The sequence below is a fragment of the Bradysia coprophila genome (assembly GCF_014529535.1).
Source record: "Bradysia coprophila strain Holo2 chromosome IV unlocalized genomic scaffold, BU_Bcop_v1 contig_5, whole genome shotgun sequence".
Classification (NCBI taxonomy): domain Eukaryota; kingdom Metazoa; phylum Arthropoda; class Insecta; order Diptera; family Sciaridae; genus Bradysia; species Bradysia coprophila.
This window is the reverse complement of record NW_023503374.1, coordinates 4,670,776-4,687,269: the sequence shown is the minus strand read 5'-3', so window position 1 is coordinate 4,687,269 and position 16,494 is coordinate 4,670,776. Positions and strand designations below refer to the sequence as shown.

General features: G+C 36.6%; 2 protein-coding genes across 5 annotated transcripts; both read right to left on the bottom strand.

Moving 5' to 3' along the window:
* Positions 1-1,374: 1,374 nt before the first annotated feature.
* Positions 1,375-9,967, bottom strand: LOC119071799. Of its 3 annotated transcripts, none has more exons than XM_037176865.1 (4): positions 9,698-9,967; positions 9,402-9,613; positions 1,669-1,819; positions 1,375-1,610 (listed from the first exon to the last, which is right to left on the bottom strand). In XM_037176865.1, the coding sequence occupies exons 1-4, from the start codon at positions 9,898-9,900 to the stop codon at positions 1,448-1,450; spliced, it is 729 nt and encodes a 242-aa protein (XP_037032760.1). In that variant the 5' UTR covers positions 9,901-9,967; the 3' UTR covers positions 1,375-1,447. The 3 variants fall into 3 exon arrangements, with proteins under 3 accessions (XP_037032760.1, XP_037032759.1, XP_037032758.1); XM_037176864.1 differs by lacking the exon at positions 9,402-9,613 and adding an exon at positions 1,900-2,111 and having other exon boundaries at positions 1,393-1,610; positions 9,698-9,964; XM_037176863.1 differs by lacking the exons at positions 9,402-9,613; positions 9,698-9,967 and adding exons at positions 1,900-2,111; positions 2,209-2,457 and having other exon boundaries at positions 1,393-1,610.
* Positions 9,968-10,865: 898 nt separating this feature from the next.
* Positions 10,866-13,388, bottom strand: LOC119071796. Of its 2 annotated transcripts, XM_037176862.1 has the most exons (5): positions 13,115-13,387; positions 12,802-13,016; positions 12,568-12,718; positions 12,313-12,503; positions 10,866-10,903 (listed from the first exon to the last, which is right to left on the bottom strand). In XM_037176862.1, exons 1-4 carry the CDS (start codon positions 13,315-13,317, stop codon positions 12,344-12,346), a joined length of 729 nt encoding a protein of 242 aa, XP_037032757.1. In that variant the 5' UTR covers positions 13,318-13,387; the 3' UTR covers positions 10,866-10,903; positions 12,313-12,343. The 2 variants fall into 2 exon arrangements, with proteins under 2 accessions (XP_037032757.1, XP_037032756.1); XM_037176861.1 differs by lacking the exon at positions 10,866-10,903 and having other exon boundaries at positions 12,291-12,503; positions 13,115-13,388.
* Between the last annotated feature and the right edge of the window lie 3,106 nt (positions 13,389-16,494).

The window sequence follows — 16,494 nt, the reverse complement described above, 5'->3', positions numbered from 1 at the left end:
ACATGAAGTAGTAGATTTCGCTTCCTTTTCCTAATAAGATTCCAAAGAAAAAAAAACGGCGCAGGATAAAGTTTTGACCTAGATTAACGGAGTTTAGCGTCATAAAACAGGCGTTGCTCGTGTTACAATTTTGTGACATTTTTGACAGCTATCGTGAAAAAATCGACCAAATGTCTCTTTAACCGGTGCCCTAGAAACCCACTAATAAGCTTGGTTTGTAATTTTTTTCAGTTGTATTTGGCATTCTTATTCAGCAAAAAAAAGTTTTGAGAAAAAAACTCAAAAATGTTGAAGATATTTCAAATTTTTACAAAATAAACTAAATGAAGTTTTCGAATTTCGTCAAATTTTTTATTTTCGTCAAATTTTCGATTTTCATCAAATTTTCGATTTTCATCAGATTTTCGAATTCCGTCAAATTCTCGAATTTCGTCAAATTTTCGATTTTCTTCAAATGAAAGCTGGAAGATTCAGATCAAAGAGAAAGTTATACAGTTTTGTAAGACGAATATTTTCGTTAAAACGAAATGATTGTCTATTATCTGCGACCAAATTCTAAAAAATAACAACTTACAAAAGAGCTGATATCGCCCAAAACCACTTACAGTGGAGGTGTGACGCAAGTCCTGTTATCCACTTACAAAAGAACTGATATCGGTATAATGTATGAAATATCAGCTTGCAGGAGATAAAACATTGTTCTACCTTGGTGTATATTTCTCGAATCACTTCTTATGTACAATTGTATATACACTCGCTGGCGCTCGTTATATACAATTGTACATACGAAGTTATTCTCGAAATATACACCAAGGTAGAAAATGTACTATTTTTGATAGCCATAGATGAAAAAGAATCGCCAACTTTGATCGGTTCAGTCCTCTATTTGAGTGACGTCAAAGTCAGCTTCGGTGCTAGACGGTGCGTTGCCTGGATGAAAAATGATGCCGACGTAATTGCTCTTCAAAAATTTCGAGTTTTTATTTTCAAATTGTCACAATAATGCCAAGGAAAAATGTTACAAATTTAACGAATAGTTAAATTTGGAGGTAGGTGGGAATCCTGGATCACATCTTGGGAACCACGAATCGGCTCGGAAGATTCCGAAAGAGTTTACTTATACCTTTCAAAATCATTTTTGCTCATCAAAATGGGCTAGGATTTGGCCAAGTTATCAGTCCACAAAGTTGAGGAATTTTCCGGGACACTTTTTCTTGGAACATGAATACCGCCGCCATATTGTTTTTTTTTCAAAGCAAAATTTTTTCCATAATATTTCAGCATTGAATCAATCAAGCGGAGCTACTTTTTCTGACACAAGCACCTGGACTATGTCGCACTTCTAGGGTCAACTAAATAACCGATTCCAATTTTCGTTTTCAACAATTTTATTGATCCATTAACGCATTAAATAACTTCAATTATAGCATATAACCATACAGACGATTTAATGGTACAATGGAACGGAGAAGGGTTCTCCATCAGCAACAACTTTGCCATCTACAATGTTATATTTCTGGTGCTTATGCTCACACGAAAATAATCCAGAAATGTCATCGATTCCATTCTCCTTAGAAACGGATAGACTTTGTCTATTATTTTCGATATATCTGTGGAAGTTGCACTTTACGAATCGATTATCCTATGAAACATGTGCTAAATACTCACTGCGCAGCGAATCCATCACCATTCGAAAATGGAGTAAACTCAAACAACTGGACGCGTTCCAGGTCTTCTTGACTTAGACCTTTTTGAAAGTCAAACATTTTCTTTCTCATTGCATTCAAATCAACCAAAACTTGTTTGTAATCCTCCTCGACTGAAAGAAAAATTCCATATTGATGAGAAAAGCAACGCGATCTGAATGCAATCAGGCTATCAAGCGTTGCTTAAACTTACAATCACTTGGCAGCTCAGCATCGATGCTTCGGAGTGAAGATTTAAATTTCTTTTGATTCGACCAGTCATCAAATGAAAATTCACCGTTCTCGTCACGGTTATAATTCAGAATCACACCGCCCTTGACATGAAATTGCCCATTTACTGTTTGGGTTTTATTGTCATCGTCGATCTTAGAAGTTTCCACCATATAAACACCGTTGATTTTCACACTGCAAATACATCAAGCAACGATGATCAACCAAGGACAACTACTACTGACCTTCTGATAAATATAACCACCGAAAAAACACACACACAAAAACTTACGCTAATCTTTTTTCACGATCGTTGGTATAAAATTGATATTGTTCCAACGGGATTTTCGAATCAGTTGGATCGAATGCTTTTGTTTTTCTAAATAGTTCAAATCTATCGTAAACCGGCTGCATGGCCTCACTTCCAAATTGGCAAGCATTAGACGTAAACGCCATGGCACTCACTGATAGCACAAATAATACAAAATGATCCATTGTTTAGTTTGTAGATAACAGAACGACGGACTGATCGCTACTGACAGAAAATGTTCATCACATGCAACTTTTATATGCACAATCCATCTTAGCATTTTTTGTTCGTTCAGATCGTGATTGTGGACGATCAAAATTAGCGTGGGTATGTAAGTGATCAAAACGTTGATATCGTCGCAACCGCCGCAAACGAAATTCTAGGTGAGATCACGTCGCGAAGACATAGTGTGTGGTTTGATGATGAATGTAAAGCTGCTGTAGAAGCCAAGAAAAACGCCCGACTCCAAGCGACCCAACGAAGAACACGACGTAGCCTGCAAGAGTATTCCAGAAGAAAAACTGAAGCGTACAGGCTGCTTCGAAGGAAAAAAAAGAGAACATCTGAATCGTGAAATTCAATTTCTGGAATCGCTGAATCGTAACGGAAATGTGAGAGGATTCTACCGAATTATCAAAGTACATCGCAAAGGCTTTCAAACACGAACGAACAAAATTAAGGACAATGACGGACAATTACTTGGTGATACAGATGGTATAATACGGAGGTGGAAAGATTACTTCCAAAATTTGCTGAACAAACCACCAATACCACGAGCTAGGCACAACGCGTATCAGCGTGCGGAGCCACTAATTGAAGCACCAACTTATGAGGAGGTAATTGAATCAGTTAACAGACTGAAAACACGGAAATTACCTAGTGAGGATAACATACCGGCTGAACTGATCCTGATCCAAGCAGCAGGACCGGAACTGTGGCATCGAATACACCAGATAACAGAAAAGGTGTGGGAAGAAGAAAAGCTTCCTGATGAATACCGATTCATACGAAAGGAAGCAAATTGGAATGTGGAAATTATAGAGGAATATGTCTGCTGAACGTATCATATAAAAGATTGTACCAGAGGAGGAAATAATAGGTGACTACCAGTGCGGCTTCAGACGCGGTAGATCTACCACGGATCAGATTTTCACTTTGAGGCAAATAATGGAAAAAGCATGGGGATTCAACATTAATATTCACCAACTGTTCATAGACTTCAAACAAGCATACGATTCCATAGATCGACAAGCTTTGTTCGATATTTGACCGTTGACAAGCTCTCAACTATTTTGTTTAACTTGGCGTTAGAGAAAGTTGTGAGAGCCATGTCAATGAACTGGACTGGCACCATCTTCTATACGAGTAATAAGCTAACGGCTTTCGCTGACGATGCTGACCTGATAGGAAGAAGGACGGGACACTAGCAGTCAAGGAACCTTTCATAGAAATGGAAAGAGAAGCGTGTAAAGTTGGACTCGTGGTAAACGAAGAGAAAACCAAGTATATGGCATTAGAGCGCAGTCAAGGATCTCGTGTGGGGCAAAACGTGACCATGGATACGTACAATTTTGAAGTCGTGCAGTCATTCAAGTATTTAGGTTCGACATTAAACGTAACCAGTGATATAGAGGAGGAGATCAAAATGAGAATTACGCAAGGAAGCAGAAGCGTCTATGCACTGAAACACCTGTTTAAAAGCTCACTTGTATCCCGTGCAACAAAACTGTAGTTCGACCCATCGTCATGTATGGTTGTGAGACGTGGTCCATGGCATCCAAACAAAAGCAGTTGCTGAACTGTTTTGAAAGAAGAAACTTAAGATCGATATGTGGACCAGTACATGAAGCGGATGGTTGGAGAAGACGAACGAATATGGAATTGTCCGAAATTTTTGGGAAGAATTTCATCACAGCTGCAGTAAAATCAGTGAGGCTCCGATGGGCGAGGCATGTGGCTAGGATGAATGATGACCGAACTGCCAAGAAAGCCCTCGACAGGAAATTTGAAGGACTTAGACCGAGAGGGCGACCACGTAAGAGATACATTTTAACCAAGGCAGAGTAAAATAAACCAGGCAGTAGCGGTTCACTTTCGAAACGTCAAATACACTGTATGAAAATGAACTCAAATGAACACTGACATAAATTGAAAAATTTTATTCGCACTACTACTACTACTACTACTAGATTATTCAGGTCCTTAGTGATATATTTACCTTGGTCAAATCAGCGCTCCTGCCTGGCTAACTTTACTCTGTCGTGATTTTACTTTTGGTTTAACTAGGACCATATTTCATGTTATGTACTACAGCGACCGCAGAATAGTTAGCAATTTTTATGCGATTTCTTATTTTTTCTTAGGTCCTACAAATTTCAAATAACAATAGCGTCATCTATACGACGTTGATTGACCAAAAGAGAACTTAAGGTCCACTGCAACTTCACACAAAATTCAAAATTTGTTATGACAAACGCATATTTTTTATAAAAATCTCTCTTAAATCATCTCAGTTTATCGAATTTTACTTTAAATGGGATAGAATTTAATTCGAGAATTATATCGGAAGATTTTGAGCTTCAATAGAAAGATTTAAATTCTTCGCAGGTGCATTTAATCTAGAAGAAATGAAATGATTATTGAATTTTTTTTAAATCAACACATGAACGATTTAAGTAGGATGGATCAATTCGAAACTCTTTTTTTTCTTTCGGTAATAAATATAAAAAAATTGTTTAGTTTCGAATATATTTTGATTTTATTCAATATTTATATATATTTCCGTCCAAATTTATCATTCTGTTGAGATAGTTTTTGTAAACTTTGTATTAGAAGCTTTTGTTCATTAAAATTTAAACAATTGGATCACCCTAACTTCATTATCAAATTATGGCATCTCCTGTCAAGTAATTGAACAGCACATACGTTGAGTAAACCACGGCAGAGTAAAATAAACCAGGCAGGAGCGGTTCATTTTCGAAACGTCAAATAATAATACACTGGATGAAAATGAACTCAAATGAACACTGACATAAATTGAAAAATTTTGTTCGCAAAAAATGTAGGGCTACTAGATTATTCAGGTCCCTAGTCAAACAAGCGCTCCTGCCTGGTTAACTTTACTCTGTCGTGAGTAAACACAAATATTAAGACTACTCAAACATCGATTTGCCAAATAATTTCAATCTTGAAAATGATTCAAAACGAGGACAGTCAAATAATCCAATTTTTTGTGCGCAGCGATTAATATCGGGGTATGTTGGTCGAAAAGTTTGACACTGGAAAGAATGAGTACTTTTTTAAGCATCACGATCAACCAATTCACCGACATTGTGAACAAATGCAGAAAATTGTGCTTGCTGCCAACGTCAAAAGAAGCAAGACAATTCGTGTGGATGTGTCTGAATTTAAATTCGAATATTTTCAAAGAAATGTGGCTACATTCAAAGGGTGTCCCCTAACTTCAGTTGATGGACAAATTGATAAGGTTTGCAACATGATGGTTAACAAAGAATTCGATGAAAAGATGCATCACAGTCGCCCGTAACAAAGAGCAAAAAATAGAGATGAAAAATGCGAAGATTTCGGCGAGAATGGAAGAAGCAGATAAATATTATCAAAATCTACGGGCACGAAGAATGCTTGAAGTGTTTGGTCCAACAATGCCACTTGCTGCAAAATCACCCACTGATCCAACACAGATGGATAGAGATCCAGAAACACTACCACTTTCCGAGGCGTACCGTGCAGCTACTCAGACTACTTCACTTCCAGTAGCTATCGTTTCACCACAAGGCCCAACGGACACTGTACCAACCGGCTCACTCACGCATGCTGACGGAGGACAAGGAAATTCGTCTTATATGGAGTATCAAGTTTCAGACGGAGAGTTCTGAGAAATTACATTTTCAAACTTCTTTTTGTTGTTGAACAAATAATGTATTGCAAATAAAGGAAAAGGATTTTCAGTTCAGTATAATGAATTGCGTTTGTTCAATTGAAATTTTTATATAGTTCAGTAGCGTGTCATTTTTCCCTTCTTTCTTATAACTTCTCTTAATCTACTCGGCATGGATAGCGCGCAATTATTGATAAAATCAACAGGAATTTCTTTCCACGATTCCTCAATGTACTTGAGCAGTTCCGCCTTTGTAGATACAATCACATTTCTTAACTTTCCGTTTAAAATTTGCTGTAGTCTGCCCCATACATTTTCGATGATATTTATATCGGGGCTCTTCGGCGGAAAATCAAGCAACACCCGAACGCCCGACTCCATTAGTCGTTTTATTCCTTTAGAGTGAATTGTGGCGTTGTCCATCAGAACTGTTGAACCTTCAACAATATTTTTGATTCTTAATTGAATTAGTTGATTAAACTGATTGCCATTTAGTGTTGTAGAAACGGAATACAGCTTATTCGGACCATTGTACGAAACAAGACCAACAAGGTTTACCTTATTTTTGGAATTGCCGGTTTCAAATTGTGCTAGCTTGTCAGGGTCGTACCTTCCTTTACTCTTTGTTTAACCAATACCCTTCCATTGGCATAGGTCTGTATGGTATTTTCGTCAAGAAAACTAACATGCGGCCAGTTTTGATATTTAAGAGCGAATTTCAAACGTTTTAACTGATTCAGCAACGAAAGAAATGGTTTTTTACAAGCGACTCCAGGCCCGTAGCCAGGATGAACTGACAGGGGGGGCAGTGCCCCAAATGAATTTACACACAAATTTTCAAACAACATTTTATTCAATGTATTCAATGGCCATACTAGTAATTAGTACAGTTGTAGTTTACGTTTCGGATTTTTATCGAATGTCTTCAACACTTCTTCAATCGGTAAATCCGATAGACGTTTTTTTTTCAAAGGCTAAAAAGGTAAGATATCGTAAGCGCTCATTTTTCATAGATATTCGTTTAGGAGTTCCTATCCTATCTAGTGCTGAAAATGAGCACTCACAAACAGCAGTGCTACTGCCAAAAGTATCCACCGCGGCAATCATGTTATACACATCAGGGAACGCATCTTTCATTGTAAATAACTCATGGAGTAGATTAAATCGTTCTTAAAGAGGGCAGACTAGGTGCGAAGTAGGCTATATATTGAAAAATTGGTTTTAAAATTAATGTAGACCATTTAATGAAAATCTGTTCCAGCAATTAGATGAGCAATATGTTTATCTATCTCTAAAAAATGAAAAACGATTTACAATAGGCAACAGTTGGAAGAAAACCGATTTTTCAATATATAGCCTACTTCACACCTAGTCTGCCCTCTTAAATAAACGTTTTTCGCCAGAATTTTCCAATTCTTTTTGTGTTACTTCATGTTCCTCTCTTCTTCTCTTTATGAATGACTCAGCTACCACCAATTCCTCCTTCGAAGGAATTTTTATGCCAAGCTGAGCGAGTGGTCCGGTCAAATTTTCCAGGATTTCTGTATAATTGGCAAAAATAACGTTCGTCGCTCTTACATGTCCAGCCCATCTAGTTTCAATTAATTTCAATAAGGATGTTCCCCCATAAATTGATTGAATTTTAGTTCGGTGGAAGAATGTGTATTCAACTTTGATGTTCTTGAAAAATATTCTTGCCAAATAAACGAGGGCTAGGGTAGATATTATCACCAAATGCAACCGGTGATTAAAGCAATGGCCATATGGAATGGTACGTTTCAGAATTTGCTGTAATATTGTCTGGATCCCGGCATTCATTCCACTCATAACATTAGCTCCATAGTAGCACTGACTGATCGCATCTAGTTCCTCAGTACTCTCGAGACCAATTAGCGTCTCAATTGCTTTTCCGTTCAGCACGTAACGGGCTACCATTGAAACCCATTCTTTGTTTTTCCTGTCCTTTGTACCGTCGACGAGGATCGTAAAAAAAGCTACATCCGCCGAATTCACGCCGTAAGTGTGCCTAAAATTTGAATTTTAAGTGAACGATTCGATGAAAAAGTGAACCGAAAAGTACATTTCAACGCTTCATTGTATGAAAATGACGCTACGTTAGAAAGACCTCCGCACTTTCCATTTTGAATTTCGACCGCACTTACGGCGTGAATTGATTTCGTTGACTATTTTCTGTTCTATTAGTTTGGCAATAATCGAAATCAATTCATTCTGAATGACCGGCGACAAATATGTACAGTTCTTTGGCATAATTTTCTGGCAATTACGAAGGCTCTCGGAGTCCTTTAACTTAAATTCAAACAAATTGCGGAAAATGCCGACTTCTCGTTGCTCGTCTATGTCCCAGTCTCCTCTAAATGCGAGTTCATTCTCGACAAGAAAATAAATACATTCGATGATGCTCTTGACATAAAATCTGCGTTTTTCAAGAGTTGCCTTTGACAGTAATGAAGTGACAACTGTATCGTTCCCAACTCTTACTCGCTTCTCTTCCCATGAAGGGGTTGCTTTAATGTGACCTTCTGATTGTTCGTGGTAATAAAAGCCCGCCTTCTTATCCAGAGCTTTTTTTCCAGTTTGTAAATCCTTCCATCGTAAATTTTCCGGGAACCCCAAATGCTCTACATGGAAAACAGAATGCTGCATCTTTTGATACGGAATACTCTAACCAGTTAAAATTGTCACGAATGTCAATAACATTTTTTATAATAATATAATATAATATAATAATAAAATATATTTTTTTATTGATCCAATGACGACTGAAATAACTTGAATTAACTCATTGCACATATAATCGATTTAATGGTACACTGGAATGAAGGGTTCCCCATCAACAACAACCTTGCCATCTACAATGTTGTATTTCTGATGTCTATGCTCACACGAAAGTCGTCCAGAAATGTCATCTCTTCCATTCTCCTTAGAAACAGATAGACTGCCTCCATCGCTTTCGATATATCTGAGGAAGTTACACTTTACTTATCGGTTCTCCCATGAAACTTAAATGTTAAATACTCACTGCGCATGGAATCCATTACCCGTCGAAAATGGAGAAAAATCAAACAACTGAACACGCTCGAGGTCTTCCTTGCTCAGGCCATTTTGAAAGTCAAACATTTTCTTTCTCATTGCGTTCAAATCAACCAAAACTTGTTTGTAATCCTCCTCGACTGAAATAAAATTGAAGCGTGCGTGGGTCAAAGAAATTTCACCAAAAAAAGGATGGTCAACGTCACTTCATGGAACTTAGACTTACAATCACTTGGCAGCTCAGCATCGATGCTTCGGAGTGAAGATTTAAATTTCCTGTGATTCGACCAATCATCAAATGAAAATTCACCATTCTCGTCACGTTTATAATTTAGAATCACGCCGTTATCGACACGATATTGTCCATCTTTCACTTGAATTTTATGATCGCTGTCGGTTTCAGAAGTTTCCGTCATATAAACACCGTTGATTTCCAAACTAGACGTAACAACCAACATGTAAATAATTATGATCAAATTAGGGTTTCCAACAACAAGAAAAGATTTTGCATGTGAAACTTACGCTAATCTCTTATCGCCGTTGTCATTGTAAAATTGATATTTTTGCAATGGAACTTTTGGTGAAGTTGGATCGAACGCTTTCGTTTTCCTAAATAGTTCAAATCTATCGTAGACCTCCTGTATGGCCTCGCTTCCAAATTGGCATGCATTAGACGTAAACGCCATGGCATTAACTGATAGCACAATTAATAGTAAATGATTCATTGTTTAGTTCGTAGATAACTCAATGGCGGACTAATCGCTACTGACAATGTGTGCTCATTAGATGGATCTTTTATACGCATAATCCATCTAAGTCTTTTGGTTCGTTCGGATTGTATTTTTGTCCGATCAAAATTAGCGTGGAGGGTAAGTAATTGACCGTTACTCGTACAATATAAATGAGGGAATTCAATCATAAATGGGCGGCATGGCATGGCAGTATACTCTAGCAACCGAAATTTTGCAAGTTCTACATTATAGCTTGTTTATCCAAGACTTAATTTTCACGGAATCATTTTCATCAAGGAATAATAATAATCCCACAATAATGGGATGGAACTGTTGTCAACGAAGTGTTGTGTGACATACCACATTTGATGTTACACGTAGTGAATAAAAACAGATGCCCTAACAGGCAGGTATTTAAAATAATTAATTACTTAATCTCTGTATTGCTTCAAAAAAAAAAAAATACGGCGCGGAAGTAAAAAGTGTATCGTTTCTGATGAATGACCCCTCTTCTTTCCAGCCAGCGATGAGGTTTTTATTGCATTTAAAAGTCAAAGATAAAGAACTTACATCATTGGTAGAGAGTTCACAGATCGCTAATTAAGTCTAATGATTGCTGATTAAAATTAACAAGCAGCTTGAATTTATAAATATTTTGAGAATTTTCAAGGCCAAAAGTAGAAGACATTTCGGAGTAAATATTTTTGTGGAACACAAAGAAGAATGAGTGTTGTGAATACGCCCGTACTAAGCTCTTTTAAGCTGTCCGACTGTGAATGATGGAGCGAACGAACGATGGGTAATAAGCTCATAAAACAAAATTAACTAAATGGGAATAACTCTTCGAGGGAGCATAGGGAGTCTACAAATTGTCGCCATCGAATTCGGTTTGGAGCGAGCGCCTTGAATTCTTTCCCTTCAACCAAATTGAATAAAATAAATTTAAATTTTTGTTTTTGACAATTTTATCGATCCAATAACAACGACTATGAAGAATTAACTAATTGGACATACAATCCATTTATTGAATGATGGGTTCCCCTTCGACAACGACCTTGTCGAATAGACTGCCTCCATCACTTTCGATATATCTGAGGAAGTTACACTTTTCTAATCGGTTCTCCCATGAAACTCAAGTGTTAAATACTAACTGCGCATAGAATCACCAGTCGAAATATTGATAGTCAAATATTATCTTCGTCATGGTATTCAACTCAACCAACACTTATTTGTAATCCTCCTCGACTAAAAGAAAAATTGAAAAAAAAATGATGAGAAAAGCAACTGCGAACTATTTGCAATCAAGTGGTGTGGATGACATAGCTCGCACTTAAAACGCTCATAGCTTCCAAATAGACGACTTTTTAGGAAAACCATGAAACATGTGTCGACTAGAATGTGAAACTCTATAAAATTGTCTTTTAAACGAACTTTCTATCTGCCATATTTTCCGAGTTATGGATGACATAGCTCAATAGGTTAACATGCTCATAGCTCCGAAATTATAAGCTTTTAAGAGAATTACTTCAAATTAGTTTCTTAGAATTGCGTCCTTGACATACCCTGAAAATTTCAGCCAAATCCACCGGTAAATTCAAAAGTTTCGTTGTAACAAAGTAACAAACTCACAAAGTAACGAAGGTTGGTAAAATTCATCAATTTCAAAATGCATTAAAAAACATTTTTTCATAGGTTTGTTCCAAGGCCATATGAATTGTCAAATTTCATCCATATAACCATAACCTCAATAATATCTCAGTGTAAATCGCGTAGGCGACGTTGCTCGATTTGTATGAAATATCACGTAAGCGACGTACGTTGCTATGGATGAAATTGTCGTTGTTCGGGTTGTCAAAGTTCGTGTTTACCGTTACTTGGAACAAACCTATACAGAATTAAAAATTTTAAAAATTTATATATCGGCCAAATCTTAACCTTATGAGGCGTCTGATAGCTCGGATTACGAATAAAATACTTTGGGGGTAGTAGGAGCAAAGGGGGAAAAGTCAAAAAGTTCGAAGAACTTTGACAATCAGTCATGAACTCAAAAAATATTTTTTAGACTTGATCATTTTTATAAAATAATCTGTGAAGCCTGGAGATTAGATTACCATGTTGACTCAACTTTTTATGTACGCTGAGCCCACCGTAAAAACTCGATATATATGACATGGACCGAAAACGACGAAATTTTCGAAAATCGATCTGGCGGCAGCACAAAGTTAAAGTTAAAGTTTGATTTTTTTTTATTCCATAAAATGATCAGATGGACCAGCTGAGTGGATTTCCGGCTGAGCCTTAAAAGAACTAACACATTTTGTAAAAACCGCTAATGAATATTTATATGATCAACACTCGGGTCAACCAAATTGGATAAAATACAATTTTTTAATGACTGTGAAGAAATTTTAATTAACTCATTGCACATACAATCGATTTAATGGTACACTGGAACAAATGGTTCCCCATCGGCAACAACCTTGCCATCGACAATGTTGTATTTCTGGTCCTTGTAATCACACGAAAGTCGTCCCGAAATATTATCGCTTCCATTTTCCTTCGAAACCGTTAGACTTCCTCCATCACTTTCAATATACCTGAGGAAGTTACACTTCACTAATCGGTTGTCCAATAAATGAAACTTTAGTGATAAACACTCACTGCGCATAGAATCCATCGCCACTCGAAAATGGAGTAAACTCAAACAACTGAACACGCTCGAAGTCTTCCTTACTTAAACCATTTTGGTAGTCGAACATTTTCTTCCTCATTGCATTCAAATCAACCAAAACTTGTTTGTAGTCCTCCTCGACTGAAATAAAATTCAAGCATCATCAAACAAAATTTCTACTAGGAAGTGAAAGATTCGCGTCACTTCAATGAACTTAAACCTACAATCACTTGGCAGCTCAGCATCGATGCTACGAAGTGATGACTTAAATTTCTTTTGATTCGACCAATCATCAAATGAAAATTCACCATTCTCGTCACGCTTATAATTGAGAATCACACCGTCCTTGACATGGTATTGTCCATTTTTTGTTTGTAGTTTATTGTCGGTGTCGTCGGTTGTATAATATTCCACCATATAAACACCGTCGATTTTCACACTGCAATCACATCAAACAAAACGATTACATTATCAGGGACAAAAACTGACCTTCCGATAATAATACAAACAACAACAAAAACGCACAACAAAACTTACGCTAATCTCTTTTCACCATCGTTGTTGTAAAATTGATATTGTTCCAATGGAATTTTCGAATCAGCTGGATCGAATGCTTTCGTTTTCCTAAATAGTTCAAATCTATCGTAGACCGTCTGTATGGCCTCACTTCCAAATTGGCATGCATTAGACGTAAAAGCCATGGCACTCACTGATAGCACAAACAATACTAAATGATTCATTGTTTAGTTCGTAGATAACAGAACGGCGGAATGAGCGCTACTGACAGTGTGTGCTCATCGGAGAAAACTTATATACACAATCCATCTGAGTATTTTTTGTTCGCTCAGATCGTATTTGTGTACGATCAAAATTAAATTTTCAAATATAGCATTGAAGGTAATTGACCGTCACTCGTGCAACATGATGTGCAAATTTGAAGGTATTGGGCGTTTGGCGGTGGGATCTAGTTTCTATATTTGGGCCAAAGTTTGCGATGGAATAATCTTCCTTAATATTTAGTTTATTTGCTTCCTGATCAATTTGGTCCCACTTTTTGTGAACTTTTTTACTTGGGTCCAGGTCCACCCAACGACATATTGAATGTTATATGTATGAAAAAGGTGTTTTTCACCCCTTTACGTTTCAGCGGGTTCTCTATTTTTACTTGCGGGTATTTTATTTCATTTAAAGTCAAATATCATTTATAACATTTATCTTGATAGTATTTTCATTTACTTCGTCTTGAATTGTCAATTTCTGTGTGAACAGGTGTGTTCCTCAGACAGAATTCTTGGTGAAAAATGGGAAAATGGGGCAGATAGTCTTTCTCAAACAAAACAATATCAACTACGTTGTGAATGTTTCAAATGTTGTTAATATTCATTAAAATAATCGAGAAATGATGTTTGCAAACTAAGTTGAAAAACTAGTACAAGTTTTCAGAATTATTTGCATGATTAACAGTGCACAACTGCCGTCTTGAGAATTTCCATTCAGTCAATTTTAACGATGGAACTTTATACTTTGTAAGAAAGAACAGTCAGCACCTCTGGGTTGATCACGAAGTTGGTGGCATTGAAATGTGCCAGTGGCGCCTTCACTAACTTCGGAGAGAATTCTTTTGTGTTCTTACTAAAACATTTACACAGAAAACATTCTCTGCGTCATATTTTAATGCCAGCGATATGCGTGAGACCACTAAGGAAACGTAAAGCTCATTGCGTAACGTAATACATACGTGGAATTTTTATCAACTCTGTACAAACTATACAACAACAACAACAACAACAATCCGTTGATGTTGCTGATGAGGTAATGAATTACTAACTGGCTACCATTGCTGGCTGCTATCTCGTATTAATTTCAAATTACAGTTTTAAAAATAGAAGAAAAGCCAGTTCTTAATTGATATAGTGATCATAATAGAGACATCATTATCATTTTGAGACATGTGCTGAAGAACACTCTCAGCAAAATACAGGAAATTTTACGATAAATTAAGATTGGCTCACCTAGTTTGTGTATATTACGTAGGTTGTATTACGTAAACACGGGGTTTCAGGGGGTTTCGAACATTTAGTTTTTTCATGTTGCAGATATTGCAGTGTCAAATTCGGTCCAAGATGTGACATATTTGCAAGGTATTGGCCTTTTTCACAAAGTATAATCAGCGTAACCTTCGTAAAAAGAATCTTGAATCTGACAAAGAGCACGTGTGCCAACGTGTAAAAAACAAATGTTCAAAACCCCCTGCTGAACCGTGGCGATTCTCTTGTCAAACGGACAGTACATAAACAAATTCCATCTTTTATTTTCTGATCAATTTTATCAAAACTCAATTTTAATATAAAAAATTGAAAAAAAAATAATTTTTATTTGGTAAAAAGTGTACATAGATCGCAGGTTAAGTCTAATGATTGCTGATTAAAATTATCAATAACAAGTCGCTTGCATTCATAAATATTTAGAGAATTTTCAAGGTTGACAGTAAGACTTTGTTGTAATCTCTCTATTTCACTCGTAACGAAAAAATTAATGTTTCCGTAAGCAGCCTAAAAATTTTACATTTTTCTTAGAAAAACAAAGTATAAAGGAGTGTTGTCACTGTGAAGAAACCCGTAATCAACTATACGCCGGTCGTCAATGTACTTTATTTGGATTGCGAGCTCACAGCAAATACCCTAACCTTAACGTAATTAATTGGGGGCTATAGACTGCCTAGGAAACTAAATCTACCTCTTACAGCTCGTTAACTATTAATGTTCACATAGGAAAGAAGGGAAGGAAAGAACGATTTCCGTCAAAATATTCTACAAAATTTCTGGTTCATTCATTTATATATTCGACTTCTTCGTGACAAGTGTGTAATATATAATTACCCAACGAGCTATTTAAATACTTATTTTCCTAACGCATTCCAAAAGACTTTGTTTTTAACGCTAAAAAAATTCCAAAAGTTAGGCACCTATTAGGAACCCGGTTTTCCTGAATACGCAAATACGCAACGAAGTCGCGATATAGTCATGTGCGAGTTGTCCAAAAAAGCCGTTTCGCTCATATTGAATGTGAAAAGCGATTTTATGGTTGATTGTCGTAGATGCATCGACCAGTAACTCGAATTGCGATGTTGCCAAGCTTGGATCGGCCTGGTTTGATCTAGGGAGCCGGCGTTGCCTAACACTTCTTTTCGCTCTATGAAATTTTGATTTTTGAAAATTTATTTAAAAATATAAAATGAAATATTTGTGACATGGTTCCATGGGCGAAAATATTCCAAATAGTGTCTATTTTATGTTAAAAATAAAAAACATTAATTAATTTAAAAAAAGCATTTACCGGATTTTCCAGATATTCACACTTTTTTGTAATGATGGGCGCCATCTTGAATGACAACGCCACTTGCATATTTTTTCAATCACTTATATTTTTCTCGTATGCAGAAAGATTCAAGGAACACATGATTTTTCTCCCACTCAATTCAAAATTCAATTTTATAGAGCCGAAAGAAGTTCTAGCTAACGGCGGCTCCATGTCCCAAACCAGGCCGATACCAGCTTGGCAACATTGCGATTCGAGTTCGTGGCCATAAAATCGCTTTTCACATTCAATATGAGCGAAAGGACAACTCGCACCTGACTAATATTTGAACAGTAGTTAGGAAAATTCGTTTATATTTCCAATCAAATTTGCAGTCTATTTAGTAAAAAGATCTAGAAAGGAAGATCTCATAACCAGATAGACTGAATCCTTAGATACTCACCACGTGCTATGTGATCAACACTTTTAGTCTGAGTGCATTTTAGTTTAACTGTGGGTGGTGTGTGAATGTCATCAACTAACGACAGCAACGACAAAAATAGCTGTGGCTAATGTGGTCTTACATAGCAAAATACACGATACATAACAAACGGAGTAAA

Coding starts and splice junctions, on each gene's coding strand:
- LOC119071799 (XM_037176865.1), bottom strand. CDS start 9,900: ATGAATCATTTACTATTAATTGTGCTATCAGTTAATGCCATGGCGTTT. Junction 9,614..9,697: donor AACGGCGATAAGAGATTAGC/GTAAGTTTCACA, acceptor TGTTACGTCTAG/TTTGGAAATCAACGGTGTTT. Junction 1,611..1,668: donor GGTGATGGATTCGCTGCGCA/GTGAGTATTTAG, acceptor CAACTTCCACAG/ATATATCGAAAATAATAGAC.
- LOC119071796 (XM_037176861.1), bottom strand. CDS start 13,317: ATGAATCATTTAGTATTGTTTGTGCTATCAGTGAGTGCCATGGCTTTT. Junction 13,017..13,114: donor GATGGTGAAAAGAGATTAGC/GTAAGTTTTGTT, acceptor ATGTGATTGCAG/TGTGAAAATCGACGGTGTTT. Junction 12,504..12,567: donor GGCGATGGATTCTATGCGCA/GTGAGTGTTTAT, acceptor TAACTTCCTCAG/GTATATTGAAAGTGATGGAG.